The sequence below is a fragment of the Berkeleyomyces rouxiae genome (genome assembly GCF_048999995.1).
Source record: "Berkeleyomyces rouxiae strain 22BRR77 chromosome Unknown BrBRR77_ptg000002l, whole genome shotgun sequence".
NCBI lineage: Eukaryota > Fungi > Ascomycota > Sordariomycetes > Microascales > Ceratocystidaceae > Berkeleyomyces > Berkeleyomyces rouxiae.
Genome location: NW_027396492.1, coordinates 3,964,083 through 3,986,698, shown reverse-complemented (window position 1 = coordinate 3,986,698; position 22,616 = coordinate 3,964,083). Strand labels below are relative to the sequence as shown.

The 22,616-nt window shown below is 53.2% G+C and overlaps 7 protein-coding genes across 7 annotated transcripts; all 7 read right to left on the bottom strand.

The window, feature by feature from the left end:
• Positions 1 to 172: 172 nt before the first annotated feature.
• On the bottom strand, positions 173 to 7,277 carry BROUX77_002689 (uncharacterized protein; the record flags this gene model as incomplete). Its single annotated transcript, XM_073747257.1, has 3 exons — positions 173 to 1,586; positions 2,388 to 3,397; positions 3,690 to 7,277. The coding sequence occupies 3 exons, from the start codon at positions 7,275 to 7,277 to the stop codon at positions 173 to 175; spliced, it is 6,012 nt and encodes a 2,003-aa protein (XP_073607771.1).
• A 50-nt stretch (positions 7,278 to 7,327) lies between these two features.
• Positions 7,328 to 8,584, bottom strand: BROUX77_002688 (uncharacterized protein; the record flags this gene model as incomplete). Its single annotated transcript, XM_073747256.1, has 1 exon — positions 7,328 to 8,584. The coding sequence occupies one exon, from the start codon at positions 8,582 to 8,584 to the stop codon at positions 7,328 to 7,330; it is 1,257 nt and encodes a 418-aa protein (XP_073607770.1).
• Positions 8,585 to 8,830: 246 nt separating this feature from the next.
• BROUX77_002687 (uncharacterized protein) lies at positions 8,831 to 11,629 on the bottom strand (the record flags this gene model as incomplete). Its single annotated transcript, XM_073747254.1, has 1 exon — positions 8,831 to 11,629. One exon carries the CDS (start codon positions 11,627 to 11,629, stop codon positions 8,831 to 8,833), a length of 2,799 nt encoding a protein of 932 aa, XP_073607769.1.
• A 164-nt stretch (positions 11,630 to 11,793) lies between these two features.
• On the bottom strand, positions 11,794 to 12,960 carry BROUX77_002686 (uncharacterized protein; the record flags this gene model as incomplete). Its single annotated transcript, XM_073747253.1, has 1 exon — positions 11,794 to 12,960. The coding sequence occupies one exon, from the start codon at positions 12,958 to 12,960 to the stop codon at positions 11,794 to 11,796; it is 1,167 nt and encodes a 388-aa protein (XP_073607768.1).
• An 817-nt stretch (positions 12,961 to 13,777) lies between these two features.
• Positions 13,778 to 16,039, bottom strand: BROUX77_002685 (uncharacterized protein; the record flags this gene model as incomplete). The annotated part of the gene is made up of 1 exon (XM_073747252.1): positions 13,778 to 16,039. One exon carries the CDS (start codon positions 16,037 to 16,039, stop codon positions 13,778 to 13,780), a length of 2,262 nt encoding a protein of 753 aa, XP_073607767.1.
• Positions 16,040 to 16,089: 50 nt separating this feature from the next.
• BROUX77_002684 (uncharacterized protein) lies at positions 16,090 to 20,597 on the bottom strand (the record flags this gene model as incomplete). Its single annotated transcript, XM_073747251.1, has 3 exons — positions 16,090 to 16,791; positions 17,815 to 20,360; positions 20,486 to 20,597. The coding sequence occupies 3 exons, from the start codon at positions 20,595 to 20,597 to the stop codon at positions 16,090 to 16,092; spliced, it is 3,360 nt and encodes a 1,119-aa protein (XP_073607766.1).
• Positions 20,598 to 21,449: 852 nt separating this feature from the next.
• On the bottom strand, positions 21,450 to 22,616 carry BROUX77_002683 (uncharacterized protein; the record flags this gene model as incomplete). Its single annotated transcript, XM_073747250.1, has 1 exon — positions 21,450 to 22,616. The coding sequence occupies one exon, from the start codon at positions 22,614 to 22,616 to the stop codon at positions 21,450 to 21,452; it is 1,167 nt and encodes a 388-aa protein (XP_073607765.1).

Below are 22,616 nucleotides of genomic sequence, written 5' to 3'. Positions count from 1 at the left end.
GGAAACAACACTATCTATATACGCGCGGTAGAGGTATGACGCGTACCCTTGACAACGACGGTGTGCACACGGGTTTGGCAGGCGGTGAGTAACGGCGGTGTGCAAGGCGGTGTGGACGGCGGTGTAAACGGCGGTGAGGGCGGAGCCTGAGCCTACCTCGATCCATAGATCGTTACAATCGCCTCCTCCTCCCTCTCCTCCGGGGGACTGCTGGCAACTTCCAGGGGCACTCGTGGGTCTGCTCGTATCTCTCGAGCGCTGCTGTGTCTAGGACGTGTGACAAGGGTTCCCATGTTGGCTCTGCCCATCCAGTCCACTGGACGAGCACTTTGTGACGTTTGTCGACGACCTTGTGTTGTAGGATCTCGTCGACAAGGTACTCGCCAGCCACTAAATCGCCGGAGGCTTCTTCGGGCGCGATTGCAGGTGGTTCCGGGTTGGCTAAGACTTGGGAAGGCAGAGGGTCATCACGGGCGCGGCGGACAAGACTCACGTGGAAGACGGGGTGGATACCGGTGGGCGTGTCTAGTTTGACAGCGTGCGTACCGACGACTTGGATAACGCGGTAGGGCAAGGCAAGCCAGTCGAGTGTCTTCGAGGGGCGGATGGTGCGCACGTTGCGCAGACGCAGGTAGACTCGGTCGCCGACTTTGAAAGCTTCCGCTGCCTGGCGTCCCCGGTTGGCATGTCGTTCCTGTGTTTCAAGGGCGAATGCCATGGAGGCCTGGGCGAACGCGGTTGCGTCGCGGTGCTTGGCGAGCCAGTTGTGGCCGGCAGTGGCGGGGGAAACGGTGGAGCCTGGTTCGTGGTCGGTAGTCATGTCAAGGGGGTCAATGTTGTAACCATGGGTGAAGAAAAAAGGGGAAAGGCCAGTGGCAGTAGCGGTGCGATTGTTCAGGGCGACCTGGGCTTGGGGGAGAAGTGCAGCCCAGTCGTCTTGCAGGAAAACAGTGAAGGCACGGAGGTAGGTCTCGATCTCCTGGTTGGAGCGCTCTTGGGCGCCGTCGGTCTCGGGATGGAACGCAGTGGAGAGGCGGCGGGTGATGGAGAGCTGGCGACAGACTTCTGTCCAGAATAAACCGGTGAACTGGGGACCTCGGTCGGACGTGATGGCGCGGGGTAGACCATGGTGGGCAAAGACGTGTGTGATGAAGGCTCTGGCTACGTCAGAGGCAGTATACGATTTCAGCGGTATCAAGATTTTACTCTTTGACAGCCGGTCTGTAATACCTAAGATAGTAGTGCAGCCTTCGGACTCAGGGAGACCGACGATGAAATCCATGGCGAGTTCTTGCCAGGCACGGTCCGGGACGGGCAGGGGCTTCAGGAGGCCACGCTTCTGGTCGCGCCAAATCTTGCTTTTACCGCAAGTGTCGCAATTACCAACGAAGCGGCGGACATCGTCAGAGAGGCCAGGCCAAGCGTAGGAGCGGCTGACTAGATCACGGGTTGCTGATCCTCCAGGGTGACCGGTGAGCGTGGAGTCGTGGACTTGCTGGATGATACGAGTGCGGAGGGGCTCGTAGTACGGGATCCACAGGCGGTCACGCCAGAGGAGACGGGTGGCGGAGTCGAGAGTACACTCGCTGATTATTACGGATAGGGCCCGAAGAAAGGATTAGGGTTCCGGGTACAGCCAACGACTCGGGACAATGATAGGTTCCTGAGGTGGACAGTCGGGCCTGTGGAGGAAGACGTCAGTTAGACAGAGTGCTAAGACGTATGGTCGGTTGAGATGAAGAGGCAACACACAACTTAGATGGCTATTCTGAGAATAGAGCGGCACAAAGAGGAAGGAGGAGGAACAATCACACACTTCAAAGAAGAAGAAAGGTTGAACTGCAAAGAAAGCAAGAACAGAATGGTATAAAGAAGAAGAAGAAGGTAAGCAAGTGCATGTGATTGTTAAGCTTGGAGAACAAGAGTAAACCTGATCAACTCAGGGCAGGAGACGACGATATTTATGTTGTCGGCGCTCCTGACAAAACTCTGTCTTCCCAAGCTAGAAACAATCAACATCTAACTACGAACAAAAGATAAGTCTCGTGTAAACAAGACGTAACAGGTTCGTAACAATCGAACCAGATAACAACCCCCACCTAAGCACGCAATGGCAATTGCAACAAGAAAACTCCGCAGCAGCAGAACAACGTCTATCAGAGCACCCGTGCTCAGCACATCCCACGACAACCTCATATCCGTTGATCAACTCACGATCTACACAGACCAACCTGTGCCATAAGCGCATCTTCATAGGTCGCCGACCTTCGGCGTTGTGGAAAAGAAGAGTGGGGTAGGTCTCATGCATAACCCTTAGCATGAGCAGTGTCAGGATAGCTATTCATGACAGTAGCCCCCCTTTTTATGACTGATTTCCACAGCAGTACTAAGATCGTCTGGCGTTAGGCATCCTCTTGTAGAATTCTGCAACCTTCTCAGGTGCATTGGCTAAATGGTCCAGAGGTTCCCAGGAGGGTCCATCATGTTCATAGCCCTCCCAAACTACTTGATATTGCAGAGGGCCACGCGAAGACACGCCTATAATTTCCTTGACCACAAATTCTTCCTCGCCATCTACTATGACGGGAGGAGGAGGAGGGTTTTTCTGGCCAGGAAGAGGATCCGACGCACATGGTTCCAGCAGACAAACGTGGAAGACGGGATGAACCTTCATAGTGGCAGGGAGTGCCAACTCGTAGGCATGCGAAGACACCTTCCGTAGAATCTTAAATGGGCCAAGCTTCTTGAAGTCCAACTTCTTTGAAGGACGAGTAGTTCGAATATTTCTACTCAAAAGCCACACTAAGTCCCCTTCTCGAAGGAGAGGGGCGGAAGATTTGTGTCGATTCGCGTACTCGGTCATCCGCTCACGGCTCCACGTAATTTCAGTCTTTAAAAACTGACAAATGTTGTCAAGCTCTTTAACAAAGTTCCGCAACGGGCCTTTTTCCACAGAGACTGGGAGCGACTCACGCCCACTTCTGGGGTGAAACCCGTGGTTCGCAAAGAAGGGCGTCAGCATAGTAGAACTGGACTCGGAGTCATTGTAAGAGAACTCCGCCAAGGGCAAAAGATCAGCCCAATTGTCCTGTCTATAGTTGGTGTAACCCCGCAGGTATTGCTCCAAAATAGAGTTCACACGCTCAGTCTGACCATCGGTCTGAGGGTGGAACGCAGTACTCAGATTTTGCTTTATGCCCAACAGTTTGGCTAAAGCCTTGGAAAAAGCCGACGTAAACAGACTACCCCTGTCGGACACAATGTCCAATGGCAGACCGTGGAGCCTATACACTGCTGACAAATAGAGCTTAGCAAAACCTGCAGCATCCAGCGAGGAATCGCAAGGTATAAAGTGAGCCATTTTGCTAAGCCTATCGACGATGTAAGGCTTTACGGTCTAAAGGAGAACGCTTTTAGAACAGCAGAAATAAATTAAGAAACAGATAAAGAGAAAAGACTAATGTACAAGAAAACGGGCGGAAACAACACTATCTATATACACGCGGTAGAGGCATGACGCGTACCCTTGACAACGGCGGTGTGCACACGGGTTTGGCAGGCGGTGAGTAACGGCGGTATGCAAGGCGGTGTGGACGGCGGTGTAAACGGCGGTGAGGGCGGAGCCTGAGCCTACCTCGATCCATAGATCGTTACAATCGCCTCCTCCTCCCTCTCCTCCGGGGGACTACTGGCAACTTCCAGGGGCACTCGTGGGTCTGCTCGTATCTCTCAAGGGCTGCTGTGTCTTTGACGTGTGACAAGGGTTCCCACGTTGGCTCTGCCCATCCAGTCCACTGGACGAGCACTTTGTGACGTTTGTCGACGACCTTGTGTCGTAGGATCTCGTCGACAAGATACTCGCCAGCCACTAAATCGCCGGAGGCTTCTTCGGGCGCGATTGCAGGTGGTTCCGGGTTGGCTAGGACTTGGGAAGGCAGAGGGTCATCACGGGCGCGGCGGACAAGACTCACGTGGAAGACGGGGTGGATACCGGTGGGCGTGTCGAGTTTTACGGCGTGTGTGCCAACGATTTGGATCACGCGGTACGGCAAGGCAAGCCAGTCGAGTGTCTTGGAGGGGCGGATGGTGCGCACGTTGCGCAGACGCAGGTAGACTCGGTCGCCGACTTTGAAAGCTTCCGCTGCCTGGCGTCCCCGGTTGGCATGTCGTTCCTGTGTTTCGAGGGCGACAGCCATGGAGGCTTGGGCGAACGCGGTTGCGTCGCGGTGCTTGGCGAGCCAGTTGTGGCCGGCAGTGGCGGGGGAGACGGTGGAGCCTGGTTCGTGGTCGGTAGTCGAGTCGAGGGGGTCAATGTTGTAACCGTGGGTAAAGAAAAACGGGGAAAGGCCAGTGGCAGTAGCGGTGCGATTGTTCAGGGCGACCTGGGCTTGGGGGAGAAGTGCAGCCCAGTCGTCTTGCAGGAAAGCGGTGAAGGCACGAAGGTAAGTCTCGATCTCTTGGTTGGAACGCTCTTGGGCGCCGTCGGTCTCGGGGTGAAACGCGGTGGAGAGGCGGCGGGTGATGGAGAGTTGGCGACAGACTTCTGTCCAGAATAAACCGGTGAACTGAGGGCCTCGGTCGGAAGTGATGGCGCGAGGTAGGCCGTGGTGAGCAAAGACATGGGTTATAAAGGCTCTGGCAACATCTGGGGCAGTGTAAGATTGCATCGGTATCAAGATTTTACTCTTCGACAGCCGATCGGTGATTCCCAAAATTGTAGTGCAGCCTTCGGACTCAGGGAGACCGACGATGAAATCCATGGCGAGTTCTTGCCAGGCACGGTCCGGGACGGGCAGGGGCTTCAGGAGGCCACGCTTCTGGTCGCGCCAAATCTTGCTTTTACCGCAAGTGTCGCAATTACCAACGAAGCGGCGGACATCGTCAGAGAGGCCAGGCCAAGCGTAGGAGCGGCTGACTAGATCACGGGTTGCTGATCCTCCAGGGTGACCGGTAAGCGTGGAGTCATGGACTTGCTGGATGATACGAGTGCGGAGGGGCTCGTAGTACGGGATCCACAGGCGGTCACGCCAGAGGAGACGGGTGGCGGAGTCGAGGGTACACTCGCTGATCTGCCAAGGAAGGCCCCACTCGTTGGGGAACGAGCGGGCTTGTTCTTGGACAGCTTGTCGCGCTTGCCAATAACGTTCGTTACGGGTAAGTGCCGAGTGCCAGAGGGTCTGGAGTTCCGGGTCAGCAAAAGGGGCATCTAGGGCAGCGTGGTCGAGGGTCAGGGTTCCTTCAGGGTCTTTGTCAGGCTCTTTAGCCCAAACGGCGGCGGCAATGACGAAGTCGGGCCCGTCAGGGCGCAGAACTTGGTGGACACGGGACTGGAGGCGTTCATCGGAGAGGTCTTGGGGCAGGTCTTGGTCGCGGCGGGAAAGGGCATCGGAGGTCACTTGAGTAACGCCGGGTCGATGAATTAACCGAAAGTCGAACTCGGACAATTCATGGGCCCAGCGGCGTTGGCGTTCTGACAGGGTTCTTTGCTTCTGGAAGTACAAAAGGTTCTGGTGGTCGGTGTGTACTTCGAACGGGATGCCAGCGAGGTAGGAGCGCCAAGCGCGGAGGCAGGAGTGGATGGCCAACATTTCCTTATCGTGGATAGGGTAGTTGACTTCCGCTGGGCTGAGCTTTCGCGAGAAGTAAGCAACAGGACGCCAAAGAGAATCAGCACCTTGCTGTCTGAGGGAACCTCCCAGGGCCCAGCCGGAAGCATCGGCTTCAACGATGGTGGGGAGGTCAGGGTCAAAGGTGGCAAGGAGCGGGGCAGAGACAAGGGCCTTCTTCAAAGCTTCAAACGAACGGAGTTGTTCGTCTTCCCACTTGAAGGGTTGGTCCTTCTTGGTCAGCAGAGTCAGGGGAGCAGCGACGGTGGAGTATTCGGGGACAAAACAGCGGTAGAAGTTGGCAAACCCAAGAAAACTACGGACTCCGCGGACAGACGTGGGAGCCTCCCATTCCTGGATGGCTTTGACTTTGTCTGGGTCTGCACGGATGCCGGAGCCGGGTTCAACAATGAAGCCGAGGTACTTGATGGACGGGGATTCGAATTCACTTTTGTCCCAATCAAGTTGCAGGCCAGCATCTCCAAGAGCGCGGATGATCTGACGGACAAGGTCACGGTGGTGTTCGTGGGAGTCAGAGCTGTAAATCACTACATCATCGAGGTAAGCGGAGCAGGATATTCCAAGCCAGCGGGAGAGAACATGGTTGATGAAACGTTGGAACGCAGCAGGAGCACCAGTGAGACCGAAAGGGGTGACCAGCCATTCATACGCGCCGAGGTGGGTGCGGAAGGCCGTGTAGGCTTCACTGCCTTCTTTAAGACGGAGGCGATGGAAAGCAGAGATGACGTCAACTTTGGAAACGTACTTGGCAGCAGCAATATCACGGAGGGTGTCGTTGATCAGTGGTAACGGGTAACCATCCTTCTCCGTGACGCTGTTCAGGGCACGGTAGTCTACGCAAAAACGAAGACCACCACCAGGTTTCTTCACGAAGATGACGGGGGCACCGCCTTCAGCACTACTAGCTCGGATAAAGCCAGCGTCCAGCAGGTCGTAGAGGGTTTTCCGGAGGAGCAGCAGTTCTTCTCGGCTCATTGAGTACAGAGGACACGAGGGCGGGGACAAGCCTGGTTTAAGGCGGATCTCTGTATCAATTCCAGGGCGGTTCGGGGGAAGCTCAGAAGCTTTCTTCCTATCGAAGGCGTCGATGACGGGAAGAAGCCACTCGGGACAGTTGGCACGGGGGTCGGTGTAGATCTTGGCTTTGAGAGCTTTCTCAATGTCATGGAGCGTGGCGGAGAAAATGCGGACATTGGGAGAGCGTCGGGCTCTCAACTGGAAGGCACGGATGGCGCGGGCGGAGACGGGGAGAACGTTGGGGTCAGCGGTGGTTGTAGTCAGGCGAAGAGGCGTGGGCAGGCGGATGAATACTTCGTTTTGCGCGGGGCGAAGGGAAGCATCGTGTTTGGCAATCCATCCTTGACCGAGGATAAGGTCTTCAGACTGACCGGGGACGATGTAGGCGTAGAGTTTCTCGTCCAATCCTCCGAGACCAAGATCGAAGACAGCAACTTGGTCTATGACGGGTGGATTTCGGTCATCAACTACTTGAGCAATTGGACGAGGGCAGATGGGCAGGATGGCAGCGTGGGCGCGGGTAGCGGTGCGCGGAGAGACAGTGGCAAGACACAGGCAACCGGAGTCGACGAAGGCAGAGGTAGAACAAGTTTTATTTAGAACAACATCTATATAAGTACCCCTAGCCCCCATTTCCTCCCGAGCGATCTTCTCTCCTTGGGGCTCTAGACGGCGACGTTCGCCTAGAGCTCTCCATTTCCCGACATGTCGCGGGGCACGGGCGTGGGCGCAGGCGCGGGCAGAGGCAGAGGCAGAGCCGGGGTCGGCATAGCAGGCTGGTAAAGGTTGGCGGAGCGGACAGGGACAGTGGTAGTAGGAGCAAAGTTTAGCGGGCAGTTCTGGCGCAGATGGCCAGTCTGCCGGCAGCGGAAGCAGGCGCGGTTGCGGCGAAGGCGCTCGCGCTCCTCGTCGGTCAATGGCTTCAGGGCCGTGGTGGTGATGGTGGGGGTCCAGTCCATGGCGTCGGGGTGGCGGACAGGTGCAGGGTTGGCAGGGAAGGACGGGGTTATCCTGCTGGAAGAACGCTCGAGGACGTTGCATTCCTCCAGCTTGGAAGAGACGGTAAACAACTCGGACTTGTAATCCTCGTAGGTGTAATCCGTCCTCGGGTTCGCCATGGCCCGACGCAGTTCTGGACAGAGGGCGGTGCGCAGGATAGAGATGCTGGCACGGTCGGAGTCAGTACCAGCTTCGCCGAGCAACTTCTCGAACTTGGGCAGGAAAAGAGCGAACGGCTCGTTATCCCGCTGGCGGAGGTTCTGGAGTTGCGTGGAGGCGCGCTCGGCAGCATACGGGTCGATGAACATTCTGTCCAGGTATGCGAGGAAAGTGGCAGCGGTGTAGCCCATCTCAAGGCCACGGGCAAAGTAAACAGCAACAAGGTTCTGGGCTTCGGTGGACATACGGGCAAAAAGATATGTGTACTGATCCCCATCGTCACCGATGGAGGGACCGTCACGCGCGATCTTTTGGCGGGCGTACATGGCCCAAACGCGGTACTCGGCTCTCTTGCCGCTGAACAGGGGAATGTCGGGAATCTTGGGCTTGGGGCGTTTGACAAAGGCGTCAGCTGTGGCAACGGGGACGGACGGAGTAGCAAGAACGGGGGGAGCAGGGGAGGCAGTGGCAGCGCGGGCAAAGGCCTGGAGATTGGCGATCTCCTGGTCCCGCTGTTGTTGCGCGCGGGAGAACTCTTCGCGCAGTTGTAGCTGTGCGCGTTCGTTGTCTGCGCGCAGTTGTTGCTGCGCACGTTCATTTTCCTCACGCATGGTCTGGAGGGCTTGGAACAAGTCTTGCATGGAGGGGCCTGCGTTGCTCGGGCCGGGGACAGTGGGGTTGGACATTGTTGCGGGAGGCGAGGCGGGGTCAAAGAAGACAGAGTTTTGAGAAGCAGCGTCAGAGTCAGAATCAGGGTCTTGAGGGGGGACGCGGTAGGACATGTGACGGTCACAGGAACGTTGGGAACGGAGGTAATTGGCGTTGGACGAGGGGACAAGGTGGGAACAGGGTCTGGTTCAAGGAACGTAGTCGAGGGACGAGGACAAGAAACGAGGTCGAGGAACGAGGACAGGGAACGGGGTCGAGAGGACGAAGAAAGATCTGTTTCTATTGTAAGGCTTTACGGTCTAAAGGAGAACGCTTTTAGAACAGCAGAAATAAATTAAGAAACAGATAAAGAGAAAAGACTAATGTACAAGAAAACGGGCGGAAACAACACTATCTATATACACGCGGTAGAGGCATGACGCGTACCCTTGACAACGGCGGTGTGCACACGGGTTTGGCAGGCGGTGAGTAACGGCGGTATGCAAGGCGGTGTGGACGGCGGTGTAAACGGCGGTGAGGGCGGAGCCTGAGCCTACCTCGATCCATAGATCGTTACAGACGACAACGAGAATCATGTCAAAAGAATTGGAGACCGGCAAGCCGGTGATAAAATCAAGGGACACAGATGTCCACCGAGCTTGCGGAATGGTCAGAGGTTTCAGTAGACCGTAGGGACTATGTCGCGCGGACTTGATCCGTTGGCAGACCTCACAATTTCGGATGTACCGGATGACATCACGACGCATCCCGGGCCACCAGTATTCCCGAACAAGAAGTTCAAAAGTGTTCTTTTGTCCAGGGTGTCCGCTAGGCATAATATCATGACAATTCTTCAATGCACGAACTCGTAGATCCTCGTTCGGCAAATATAGAAGGTCGTTGACAAACAAAAGACCGTCATTGTCAAGCCTGCAGACACTGAGGTCCACATCTGGAGGTTTGGTCGACTGGCCTCGAAGAGCAGAAATAACATCAAGAGCCCACTTGTCCGTGGATAGCGCGATTTTTACCTCGTCTACCAAAGACATGGTACCAATAAAATTTTCAGGGGGAATAATAGGAGCACACAGCTCTTTATCCTCCTCAGAAGAAGAAGAAACGAGGTCTTCGTAGCGTCTGGTCAGGGCATCAGCTCTAGAATTCAAGGAGCCAGGCCTATAAGTGATGACATAACGGTACTCGCTCAGTTCCATAGCCCACCTCGCTTGCCGTCTGTTCATGGCCGGAATTTGCTTAAGAACGGCTAAATTCCGATGGTCCGTCAATACCAGAACAGGTTTTTCCAGACTTTCAACCATGAATCGCCACGACTTTAGAGACTCCACAATGGCTAACAACTCCTTGTCACCTACGCCGTAGTTACACTGGGCAGGATTCATTTTTTGAGAGAAATAGGCCACGGGGTGTAGTAGAAGCCCCTTGTCAGTCGGGTGGTATTGAGACATGACGGCAGATATTACACGGTCAGACGCGTCTGTTTCAATAACAGTGTCCAACAGGTAATCAAAGTGCTTGAGGATAGGTTCAGAGCAGAAAAGGTCCTTCAGGGTGTGAAATGCTGCCTCACATTCAGAGGACCAGACAAAAGATTGCGTCTTTTTAGTCAACTCGAAGAGAGGTGTGCAGATTCTAGAGAAGTCACGGATGAACCTCCTATAGAAATTGGCAAAACCCAAAAAGGACTGGACTCCCTTAACAGTTCGGGGAGCCTCCCACTCACGGACAGCCGCAACTTTAGCGGGGTCCATCTTCAGAGCATCGGCTGAAATAACAAAGCCAACAAAGGTAGTTTCAGTCTTGTCGAATTCGCATTTTTCACCCTTGACAAACAGACTGGCCTGCGCTAATTTTAGCAGGACTTTGCGCACATGAACATCATGTTCCTCTTGGTTCAGAGAGAACACCAGGATATCATCCAAGTAACAGACACAGAATATGTCCAAATACTCCGACAAGACCTCGCTGACATATTTCTGACACGTGGCAGGAGCATTGGTGAGCCCAAACGGCATCACATTGTACTCAAAAATGCCATATCGAGTTCTGAAAGCTGTCTTGTATTCATCACCTTTCTTGATGCGAATCAAGTGGTACGCAGCTCTCAGATCCAGCTTTGTAAAAATGTTTCCCGTAGCCGCCGTGCGCAGTGATTCATTGATCCGAGGCAGAGGAGTTACGTCTTTGATGGTGATATCATTGACGGCTCGGAAATCAACACAGAATCGTAAACTGCCTGGCTTCCTAGCAAAAAGAATCGGGGAAGCCAGCGGCGAAGAGGAAGAGGAAATAAAGCCTTTAGCAAGCATGCCATCTAGATATTTTTTGACAGCCTGCAACTCGAGTGGAGTCATATCGTACAGCGGGGCCTTGGGGTATTTCGCATCGGGAACGAAGTTAATCGCATGATCAATGTCCCGGTGAGGTGGTAGTTGATCAGCACCTTCTCGAGAGAACAGAGGAAGTAGGTCATGGTATTTCTTCGGGATGCGTTCAAGGAGCCGTGCATGCTCTTGTTCCGGAGTTAGGTCCTCCTGATTGAGATAATCCAGGACTTCCTGAGCGGTGACACGATAAATCTGTAGTTTCTCAGCTTTGGCAAAGCGATGCAAAGCCTGAGACGACACCGTCACACAGGAACAAGACACAGCTGACGATTGTGCAATAAAAGAAGGAAGGGGTGAAGTGGCTGAAGCAGGAGCAGATCCCTCAATCTGACTGCCAGCGGTAGAAGCAATATTTTTGTCGTTTTTTGTATAAGAAAAATCAAACGAAGCGCCAGAATCAGTAGAAGCAGTCGAAACAGAAGAAGAAGAAGAAGAAGAATCAGAAGCTGCCACAGCATTGCCATCGGCGGTAGAAGTAACCGATATCTTGAGCGTATTGGAAGGCCAAGAAATTTCCGGGTTATGGGCGTCGAGCCAGCATTTCCCCAGGATGATGTGGTAGCCCCCAAGCTTCGTGATTTGAAAAACCAAAGTTTCTGAATAATTAGGAAAAGAGAGGGACAAAGGAACTTGGTGGGTCACTTTACCCGCAGCAGTTTCACTACCATCAACAACATGGAGCGACTCGGCTCTGGCCTTGAGAACAGTAGGAATCTGATGCCTTGCTATAAATTCAGAATCCACAAAACAAGTTGTTGATCCCGAATCCACCATAGCGTAGGCCTCAATGGAATTATTCACTGTCACAGGAATAACCAGAGGGGGAGAGTTACCATAATCGATAGCATTATCAAGAGAACAAGTGCTGATTCTCAAGAGACCCTCATCAGCAGCGTCAGGGCTAGCCAGGACCAGAGGGGAATGGGTCGGTAGCCCTTCTAGTTTTTTGACGCATCAGGCGCAGGGGCCGTCGAGGGAGCCCGGGTAGAAGTGGAGGGAGAAGGGACAGTAGCTGCGCGAAGAGCAAGGTTGTTTTTGGGGCAAGCCTTTAGCATGTGGTCCTTTGCGCCACACTTCCAACAAACACCCTTTGCCATTTTGCCGTCAGCAGTCTTACGGAAGGGTAGACCGTTGGCATCGGGACCTGCAGAGGTACCCTTAGCTGGCTTGGTGTTGGGGACAGCTTTTTGGGCGCCAGCATTTCTCGAACGAGAATCTTGCTGAAAGGGGACCACACCAGGAGGCGGTTGGATTTTCCCGTTGTTTCCCCGGGTTCGGTTGTTGATCGTATTGTCCAGCGTGTTGCAGAAATTAGCGAACTGATCAAGCGTTCCCTTAGGGGCAGGATAGGTGTTCCAAGCCAGAGCGTCCTGTATGTGGGGCTTGAGGCCTCGCTGAAATAGTGCAATGGTGAAATCAGCGTCGGCCCAACCGAGTTTCTTCAACAGCGTTGTAAAAGCAGAGTGATAGGCAGTACAAGTACCTGTCTGCTTTAAGTCGAAGATCTGCTGGGTCGCAGTCATGCGCCAGTCAGGGTCATCGAAAGCCTCAGCTAACGATTTCATAAAATCGTCGTACGTTTCAAAGTTCATGTGTCCAGTGGCCGGGTCCATCCGAGGCATGGCCCAATCCAGAGCGCCATCTCTAAGGTAGGAGAAGGCAGTCATCAGCTTGCGCTGCTCCGTGCGGTGGTGCTTGGGTGCAGCAGCAAATTTGACCGCAAGTTGCCTCTGGAACGCCTGGAAGCCTTGCTGATTGCCATCATAGGGCACGACATCAAGATGCTTGTCGGCCTCTTTCAACGGATCGGCATCCTCTTCCCGTTTGACTCGGGGAAGAGACTCAAGGGAGTTGAAGCGGGCTTCAGCGCCAGCCTGGAACGCAGCCCAGTAAACCTGAGCCGCATCAGGAACAGAGCCAACGGGGATGGGCGGGGCACCATCGTCGGTGCGCAGACCAGACATGTAAGCCGCCACAATAGCCATTTTGATCTCAGCACTGAACTCCCTAGGAAGGGCACCGAGATGCCAGTTCTCAGGAGTTCGGTCAGGAATCGACAGGAGGAACGTATTGAGATGCTCGATCATTTCGCGAGTGAGGGCCATTGCGAGTTGAAACGTAATAGAGAGGGAAAAATAAATGAGGAGAGAAAAAAGTGCCAAAGAGAGCCAAAGTTGTAATAGCGTCGGGTCTTCAAATGAAGCTTAACAAAATATTACGGATAGGGCCCGAAGAAAGGATTAGGGTTCCGGGTACAGCCAACGACTCGGGACAATGATAGGTTCCTGAGGTGGACAGTCGGGCCTGTGGAGGAAGACGTCAGTTAGACAGAGTGCTAAGACGTATGGTCGGTTGAGATGAAGAGGCAACACACAACTTAGATGGCTATTCTGAGAATAGAGCGGCACAAAGAGGAAGGAGGAGGAACAATCACACACTTCAAAGAAGAAGAAAGGTTGAACTGCAAAGAAAGCAAGAACAGAATGGTATAAAGAAGAAGAAGAAGGTAAGCAAGTGCATGTGATTGTTAAGCTTGGAGAACAAGAGTAAACCTGATCAACTCAGGGCAGGAGACGACGATATTTATGTTGTCGGCGCTCCTGACAAAACTCTGTCTTCCCAAGCTAGAAACAATCAACATCTAACTACGAACAAAAGATAAGTCTCGTGTAAACAAGACGTAACAGGTTCGTAACAATCGAACCAGATAACAACCCCCACCTAAGCACGCAATGGCAATTGCAACAAGAAAACTCCGCAGCAGCAGAACAACGTCTATCAGAGCACCCGTGCTCAGCACATCCCACGACAACCTCATATCCGTTGATCAACTCACGATCTACACAGACCAACCTGTGCCATAAGCGCATCTTCATAGGTCGCCGACCTTCGGCGTTGTGGAAAAGAAGAGTGGGGTAGGTCTCATGCATAACCCTTAGCATGAGCAGTGTCAGGATAGCTATTCATGACACTGATCTGCCAAGGAAGGCCCCACTCGTTGGGGAACGAGCGGGCTTGTTCTTGGACAGCTTGTCGCGCTTGCCAATAACGTTCGTTATGGGTAAGTGCCGAGTGCCAGAGGGTCTGGAGTTCCGGGTCAGCAAAAGGGGCATCTAGGGCAGCGTGGTCGAGGGTCAGGGTTCCTTCAGGGTCTTTGTCAGGCTCTTTAGCCCAAACGGCGGCGGCAATGACGAAGTCGGGCCCGTCAGGGCGCAGAACTTGGTGGACACGGGACTGGAGGCGTTCATCGGAGAGGTCTTGGGGCAGGTCTTGGTCGCGGCGGGAAAGGGCATCGGAGGTCACTTGAGTAACGCCGGGTCGATGAATTAACCGAAAGTCGAACTCGGACAATTCATGGGCCCAGCGGCGTTGGCGTTCTGACAGGGTTCTTTGCTTCTGGAAGTACAAAAGGTTCTGGTGGTCGGTGTGTACTTCGAACGGGATGCCAGCGAGGTAGGAGCGCCAAGCGCGGAGGCAGGAGTGGATGGCCAACATTTCCTTATCGTGGATAGGATAGTTGACTTCCGCTGGGCTGAGCTTTCGCGAGAAGTAAGCAACAGGACGCCAAAGAGAATCAGCACCTTGCTGTCTGAGGGAACCTCCCAGGGCCCAGCCGGAAGCATCGGCTTCAACGATGGTGGGGAGGTCAGGGTCGAAGGTGGCAAGGAGCGGGGCAGAGACAAGGGCCTTCTTCAAAGCTTCAAACGAACGGAGTTGTTCGTCTTCCCACTTGAAGGGTTGGTCCTTCTTGGTCAGCAGAGTCAGGGGAGCAGCGACGGTGGAGTATTCGGGGACAAAACAGCGGTAGAAGTTGGCAAACCCAAGAAAACTACGGACTCCGCGGACAGACGTGGGAGCCTCCCATTCCTGGATAGCTTTGACTTTGTCTGGGTCTGCACGGATGCCGGAGCCGGGTTCAACAATGAAGCCGAGGTACTTGATGGACGGGGATTCGAATTCACTTTTATCCCAGTCAAGCTGTAAGCCAGCATCTCCGAGAGCGCGGATGATCTGACAGACAAGGTTACGGTGTTCTTTGCGGGAGTCAGAGCTGTAGATCACTACATCGTCGAGGTAAGCAGAGCAGGAGATACCGAGCCAGCGGGAGAGCACATGATTGATAAAACGTTGGAAAGCAGCAGGAGCACCAGTGAGGCCGAAAGGGGTGACTAGCCATTCATACGCTCCGAGATGGGTGCGGAAGGCCGTGTAGGCTTCACTACCTTCTTTCAGGCGGAGACGGTGGAACGCGGAGATTACATCGACCTTGGAGACGTACTTGGCGGCAGCGATGTCACGGAGGGTGTCGTTGATCAGTGGTAACGGGTAACCATCCTTCTCTGTGACGCTGTTCAGGGCACGGTAGTCTACGCAAAAACGAAGACCACCACCAGGTTTCTTCACGAAGATGACAGGAGCACCTCCCTCAGCACTACTGGCTCGGATAAAGCCAGCGTCGAGCAAGTCGTAGAGAGTTTTCCGGAGCAGCAGCAGTTCTTCTCGGCTCATTGAGTACAGAGGGCACGAGGGCGGGGACAAGCCTGGTTTAAGGCGGATCTCTGTATCAATGCCAGGGCGGTTCGGGGGGAGCTCGGAAGCTTTCTTCCTGTCGAAAGCGTCGATGACAGGAAGGAGCCACTCGGGACAGTTGGCGCGGGGGTCGGTGTAAATTTTGGCCTTGAGGGCCTTCTCAATGTCGTGAAGAGTGGCGGAGAAGATGCGGACATTGTGAGAACGGCGGGCTCTGAGGTGAAAGGCGCGGACGGCGTGGGCAGTAACAGGGAGGACATCGGGATTGGCAGTACAGTTGGTAAGACGAAGGGGAGTGGGCAAGCGGATGAAGACTTCGTTCTGGGCAGGGCGGAGGGAAGCGTCGTGCTTGGCAATCCAGCCTTGACCCAGGATGAGGTCCTCAGTCTGACCAGGGACGATGTAAGCGTAGAGTTTCTCGTCCAATCCTCCGAGACCAAGGTCAAAAACGGCGACTTGATCGATGACGGGTGGGTTTTGGTCATTAACTACTTGAGCAATTGGACGAGGGCAGATGGGCAGGATAGTAGCGTGGGCGCGGGTGGCGGTGCGCGGAGAGACGGTGGCAAGACACAGGCAACCGGAGTCGACGAAGGCAGAGGTAGAACAAGTTTTATTGAGAACAACATCTATATAGGTACCTCTAGCCCCCATTTCCTCCCGAGCGATCTTCTCTCCTTGGGGCTCTAGACGGCGACGTTCGCCTAGAGCTCTCCATTTCCCGACATGTCGCGGGACGCGGGCGTGGGCACAGGCAGGGGCAGAGCTGGGGTCGGCGCAGCAAGCTGGGGAAGGTTGGTGGAGCGGACAGGGACGGTAGTAGTGGGGACAAAGTTCAGTGGACAGTTCTGGCGCAGATGGCCAGTCTGGCGGCAGCGGAAGCAGGCGCGGTTGCGGCGGAGGCGCTCGCGCTCCTCGTCGGTCAGGGGCTGAAGGGCCGTGGCAGTGACAGTGGGAGTCCAATCCATAGCATCGGGGTGACGAGCAGCAGCCGACGGGGGAACGGAGGAAACAAAAGGGCCAGCAGGAGCAGGGGAAACAGGGTGGGCAGCGTACGGAGAGTAGGTCGTGTTATCAGTGAAAGCGGAGTAGTGGCCGCGGCGGGGACGAGGTAGGAATTGCTCAGCCTTGGAAGCGACGTTTTGCATGCAGTTGGTAAATTCAGGGTACGTCGCGGGGACGTTGACATAGACCATCGCTTGTCGGAGGGCAGGCGCCATGGCGGTTTGCAACTTCGAAATGCGGTTGCGGTCGCCAATGATGTTGGCGTCCTGGAGGACTTTTTCGAAGCGGGGCAGGAACAAGGCGAAGGGTTCAGAGGGTCCCTGGCGCATGTTGTCCAGGTGGAAGAGAGCACGGTCAGCAGCAAAGGGGTCGATGAATATGGAGTCCAAGTACTCCAGGAACTGGTGGGGCCCGGTTATTACGGATAGGGCCCGAAGAAAGGATTAGGGTTCCGGGTACAGCCAACGACTCGGGACAATGATAGGTTCCTGAGGTGGACAGTCGGGCCTGTGGAGGAAGACGTCAGTTAGACAGAGTGCTAAGACGTATGGTCGGTTGAGATGAAGAGGCAACACACAACTTAGATGGCTATTCTGAGAATAGAGCGGCACAAAGAGGAAGGAGGAGGAACAATCACACACTTCAAAGAAGAAGAAAGGTTGAACTGCAAAGAAAGCAAGAACAGAATGGTATAAAGAAGAAGAAGAAGGTAAGCAAGTGCATGTGATTGTTAAGCTTGGAGAACAAGAGTAAACCTGATCAACTCAGGGCAGGAGACGACGATATTTATGTTGTCGGCGCTCCTGACAAAACTCTGTCTTCCCAAGCTAGAAACAATCAACATCTAACTACGAACAAAAGATAAGTCTCGTGTAAACAAGACGTAACAGGTTCGTAACAATCGAACCAGATAACAACCCCCACCTAAGCACGCAATGGCAATTGCAACAAGAAAACTCCGCAGCAGCAGAACAACGTCTATCAGAGCACCCGTGCTCAGCACATCCCACGACAACCTCATATCCGTTGATCAACTCACGATCTACACAGACCAACCTGTGCCATAAGCGCATCTTCATAGGTCGCCGACCTTCGGCGTTGTGGAAAAGAAGAGTGGGGTAGGTCTCATGCATAACCCTTAGCATGAGCAGTGTCAGGATAGCTATTCATGACAGTCGCCGACCTTCGGCGTTGTGGAAAAGAAGAGTGGGGTAGGTCTCATGCATAACCCTTAGCATGAGCAGTGTCAGGATAGCTATTCATGACAGTAGCCCCCCTTTTTATGACTGATTTCCACAGCAGTACTAAGATCGTCTGGCGTTAGGCATCCTCTTGTAGAATTCTGCAACCTTCTCAGGTGCATTGGCTAAATGGTCCAGAGGTTCCCAGGAGGGTCCATCATGTTCATAGCCCTCCCAAACTACTTGATATTGCAGAGGGCCACGCGAAGACACGCCTATAATTTCCTTGACCACAAATTCTTCCTCGCCATCTACTATGACGGGAGGAGGAGGAGGGTTTTTCTGGCCAGGAAGAGGATCCGACGCACATGGTTCCAGCAGACAAACGTGGAAGACGGGATGAACCTTCATAGTGGCAGGGAGTGCCAACTCGTAGGCATGCGAAGACACCTTCCGTAGAATCTTAAATGGGCCAAGCTTCTTGAAGTCCAACTTCTTTGAAGGACGAGTAGTTCGAATATTTCTACTCAAAAGCCACACTAAGTCCCCTTCTCGAAGGAGAGGGGCGGAAGATTTGTGTCGATTCGCGTACTCGGTCATCCGCTCACGGCTCCACGTAATTTCAGTCTTTAAAAACTGACAAATGTTGTCAAGCTCTTTAACAAAGTTCCGCAACGGGCCTTTTTCCACAGAGACTGGGAGCGACTCACGCCCACTTCTGGGGTGAAACCCGTGGTTCGCAAAGAAGGGCGTCAGCATAGTAGAACTGGACTCGGAGTCATTGTAAGAGAACTCCGCCAAGGGCAAAAGATCAGCCCAATTGTCCTGTCTATAGTTGGTGTAACCCCGCAGGTATTGCTCCAAAATAGAGTTCACACGCTCAGTCTGACCATCGGTCTGAGGGTGGAACGCAGTACTCAGATTTTGCTTTATGCCCAACAGTTTGGCTAAAGCCTTGGAAAAAGCCGACGTAAACAGACTACCCCTGTCGGACACAATGTCCAATGGCAGACCGTGGAGCCTATACACTGCTGACAAATAGAGCTTAGCAAAACCTGCAGCATCCAGCGAGGAATCGCAAGGTATAAAGTGAGCCATTTTGCTAAGCCTATCGACGACAACGAGAATCATGTCAAAAGAATTGGAGACCGGCAAGCCGGTGATAAAATCAAGGGACACAGATGTCCACCGAGCTTGCGGAATGGTCAGAGGTTTCAGTAGACCGTAGGGACTATGTCGCGCGGACTTGATCCGTTGGCAGACCTCACAATTTCGGATGTACCGGATGACATCACGACGCATCCCGGGCCACCAGTATTCCCGAACAAGAAGTTCAAAAGTGTTCTTTTGTCCAGGGTGTCCGCTAGGCATAATATCATGACAATTCTTCAATGCACGAACTCGTAGATCCTCGTTCGGCAAATATAGAAGGTCGTTGACAAACAAAAGACCGTCATTGTCAAGCCTGCAGACACTGAGGTCCACATCTGGAGGTTTGGTCGACTGGCCTCGAAGAGCAGAAATAACATCAAGAGCCCACTTGTCCGTGGATAGCGCGATTTTTACCTCGTCTACCAAAGACATGGTACCAATAAAATTTTCAGGGGGAATAATAGGAGCACACAGCTCTTTATCCTCCTCAGAAGAAGAAGAAACGAGGTCTTCGTAGCGTCTGGTCAGGGCATCAGCTCTAGAATTCAAGGAGCCAGGCCTATAAGTGATGACATAACGGTACTCGCTCAGTTCCATAGCCCACCTCGCTTGCCGTCTGTTCATGGCCGGAATTTGCTTAAGAACGGCTAAATTCCGATGGTCCGTCAATACCAGAACAGGTTTTTCCAGACTTTCAACCATGAATCGCCACGACTTTAGAGACTCCACAATGGCTAACAACTCCTTGTCACCTACGCCGTAGTTACACTGGGCAGGATTCATTTTTTGAGAGAAATAGGCCACGGGGTGTAGTAGAAGCCCCTTGTCAGTCGGGTGGTATTGAGACATGACGGCAGATATTACACGGTCAGACGCGTCTGTTTCAATAACAGTGTCCAACAGGTAATCAAAGTGCTTGAGGATAGGTTCAGAGCAGAAAAGGTCCTTCAGGGTGTGAAATGCTGCCTCACATTCAGAGGACCAGACAAAAGATTGCGTCTTTTTAGTCAACTCGAAGAGAGGTGTGCAGATTCTAGAGAAGTCACGGATGAACCTCCTATAGAAATTGGCAAAACCCAAAAAGGACTGGACTCCCTTAACAGTTCGGGGAGCCTCCCACTCACGGACAGCCGCAACTTTAGCGGGGTCCATCTTCAGAGCATCGGCTGAAATAACAAAGCCAACAAAGGTAGTTTCAGTCTTGTCGAATTCGCATTTTTCACCCTTGACAAACAGACTGGCCTGCGCTAATTTTAGCAGGACTTTGCGCACATGAACATCATGTTCCTCTTGGTTCAGAGAGAACACCAGGATATCATCCAAGTAACAGACACAGAATATGTCCAAATACTCCGACAAGACCTCGCTGACATATTTCTGACACGTGGCAGGAGCATTGGTGAGCCCAAACGGCATCACATTGTACTCAAAAATGCCATATCGAGTTCTGAAAGCTGTCTTGTATTCATCACCTTTCTTGATGCGAATCAAGTGGTACGCAGCTCTCAGATCCAGCTTTGTAAAAATGTTTCCCGTAGCCGCCGTGCGCAGTGATTCATTGATCCGAGGCAGAGGAGTTACGTCTTTGATGGTGATATCATTGACGGCTCGGAAATCAACACAGAATCGTAAACTGCCTGGCTTCCTAGCAAAAAGAATCGGGGAAGCCAGCGGCGAAGAGGAAGAGGAAATAAAGCCTTTAGCAAGCATGCCATCTAGATATTTTTTGACAGCCTGCAACTCGAGTGGAGTCATATCGTACAGCGGGGCCTTGGGGTATTTCGCATCGGGAACGAAGTTAATCGCATGATCAATGTCCCGGTGAGGTGGTAGTTGATCAGCACCTTCTCGAGAGAACAGAGGAAGTAGGTCATGGTATTTCTTCGGGATGCGTTCAAGGAGCCGTGCATGCTCTTGTTCCGGAGTTAGGTCCTCCTGATTGAGATAATCCAGGACTTCCTGAGCGGTGACACGATAAATCTGTAGTTTCTCAGCTTTGGCAAAGCGATGCAAAGCCTGAGACGACACCGTCACACAGGAACAAGACACAGCTGACGATTGTGCAATAAAAGAAGGAAGGGGTGAAGTGGCTGAAGCAGGAGCAGATCCCTCAATCTGACTGCCAGCGGTAGAAGCAATATTTTTGTCGTTTTTTGTATAAGAAAAATCAAACGAAGCGCCAGAATCAGTAGAAGCAGTCGAAACAGAAGAAGAAGAAGAAGAAGAATCAGAAGCTGCCACAGCATTGCCATCGGCGGTAGAAGTAACCGATATCTTGAGCGTATTGGAAGGCCAAGAAATTTCCGGGTTATGGGCGTCGAGCCAGCATTTCCCCAGGATGATGTGGTAGCCCCCAAGCTTCGTGATTTGAAAAACCAAAGTTTCTGAATAATTAGGAAAAGAGAGGGACAAAGGAACTTGGTGGGTCACTTTACCCGCAGCAGTTTCACTACCATCAACAACATGGAGCGACTCGGCTCTGGCCTTGAGAACAGTAGGAATCTGATGCCTTGCTATAAATTCAGAATCCACAAAACAAGTTGTTGATCCCGAATCCACCATAGCGTAGGCCTCAATGGAATTATTCACTGTCACAGGAATAACCAGAGGGGGAGAGTTACCATAATCGATAGCATTATCAAGAGAACAAGTGCTGATTCTCAAGAGACCCTCATCAGCAGCGTCAGGGCTAGCCAGGACCAGAGGGGAATGGGTCGGTAGCCCTTCTAGTTTTTTGACGCATCAGGCGCAGGGGCCGTCGAGGGAGCCCGGGTAGAAGTGGAGGGAGAAGGGACAGTAGCTGCGCGAAGAGCAAGGTTGTTTTTGGGGCAAGCCTTTAGCATGTGGTCCTTTGCGCCACACTTCCAACAAACACCCTTTGCCATTTTGCCGTCAGCAGTCTTACGGAAGGGTAGACCGTTGGCATCGGGACCTGCAGGGGTACCCTTAGCTGGCTTGGTGTTGGGGACAGCTTTTTGGGCGCCAGCATTTCTCGAACGAGAATCTTGCTGAAAGGGGACCACACCAGGAGGCGGTTGGATTTTCCCGTTGTTTCCCCGGGTTCGGTTGTTGATCGTATTGTCCAGCGTGTTGCAGAAATTAGCGAACTGATCAAGCGTTCCCTTAGGGGCAGGATAGGTGTTCCAAGCCAGAGCGTCCTGTATGTGGGGCTTGAGGCCTCGCTGAAATAGTGCAATGGTGAAATCAGCGTCGGCCCAACCGAGTTTCTTCAACAGCGTTGTAAAAGCAGAGTGATAGGCAGTACAAGTACCTGTCTGCTTTAAGTCGAAGATCTGCTGGGTCGCAGTCATGCGCCAGTCAGGGTCATCGAAAGCCTCAGCTAACGATTTCATAAAATCGTCGTACGTTTCAAAGTTCATGTGTCCAGTGGCCGGGTCCATCCGAGGCATGGCCCAATCCAGAGCGCCATCTCTAAGGTAGGAGAAGGCAGTCATCAGCTTGCGCTGCTCCGTGCGGTGGTGCTTGGGTGCAGCAGCAAATTTGACCGCAAGTTGCCTCTGGAACGCCTGGAAGCCTTGCTGATTGCCATCATAGGGCACGACATCAAGATGCTTGTCGGCCTCTTTCAACGGATCGGCATCCTCTTCCCGTTTGACTCGGGGAAGGGACTCAAGGGGGTTGAAGCGGGCTTCAGCGCCAGCCTGGAACGCAGCCCAGTAAACCTGAGCCGCATCAGGAACAGAGCCAACGGGGATGGGCGGGGCACCATCGTCGGTGCGCAGACCAGACATGTAAGCCGCCACAATAGCCATTTTGATCTCAGCACTGAACTCCCTAGGAAGGGCACCGAGATGCCAGTTCTCAGGAGTTCGGTCAGGAATCGACAGGAGGAACGTATTGAGATGCTCGATCATTTCGCGAGTGAGGGCCAT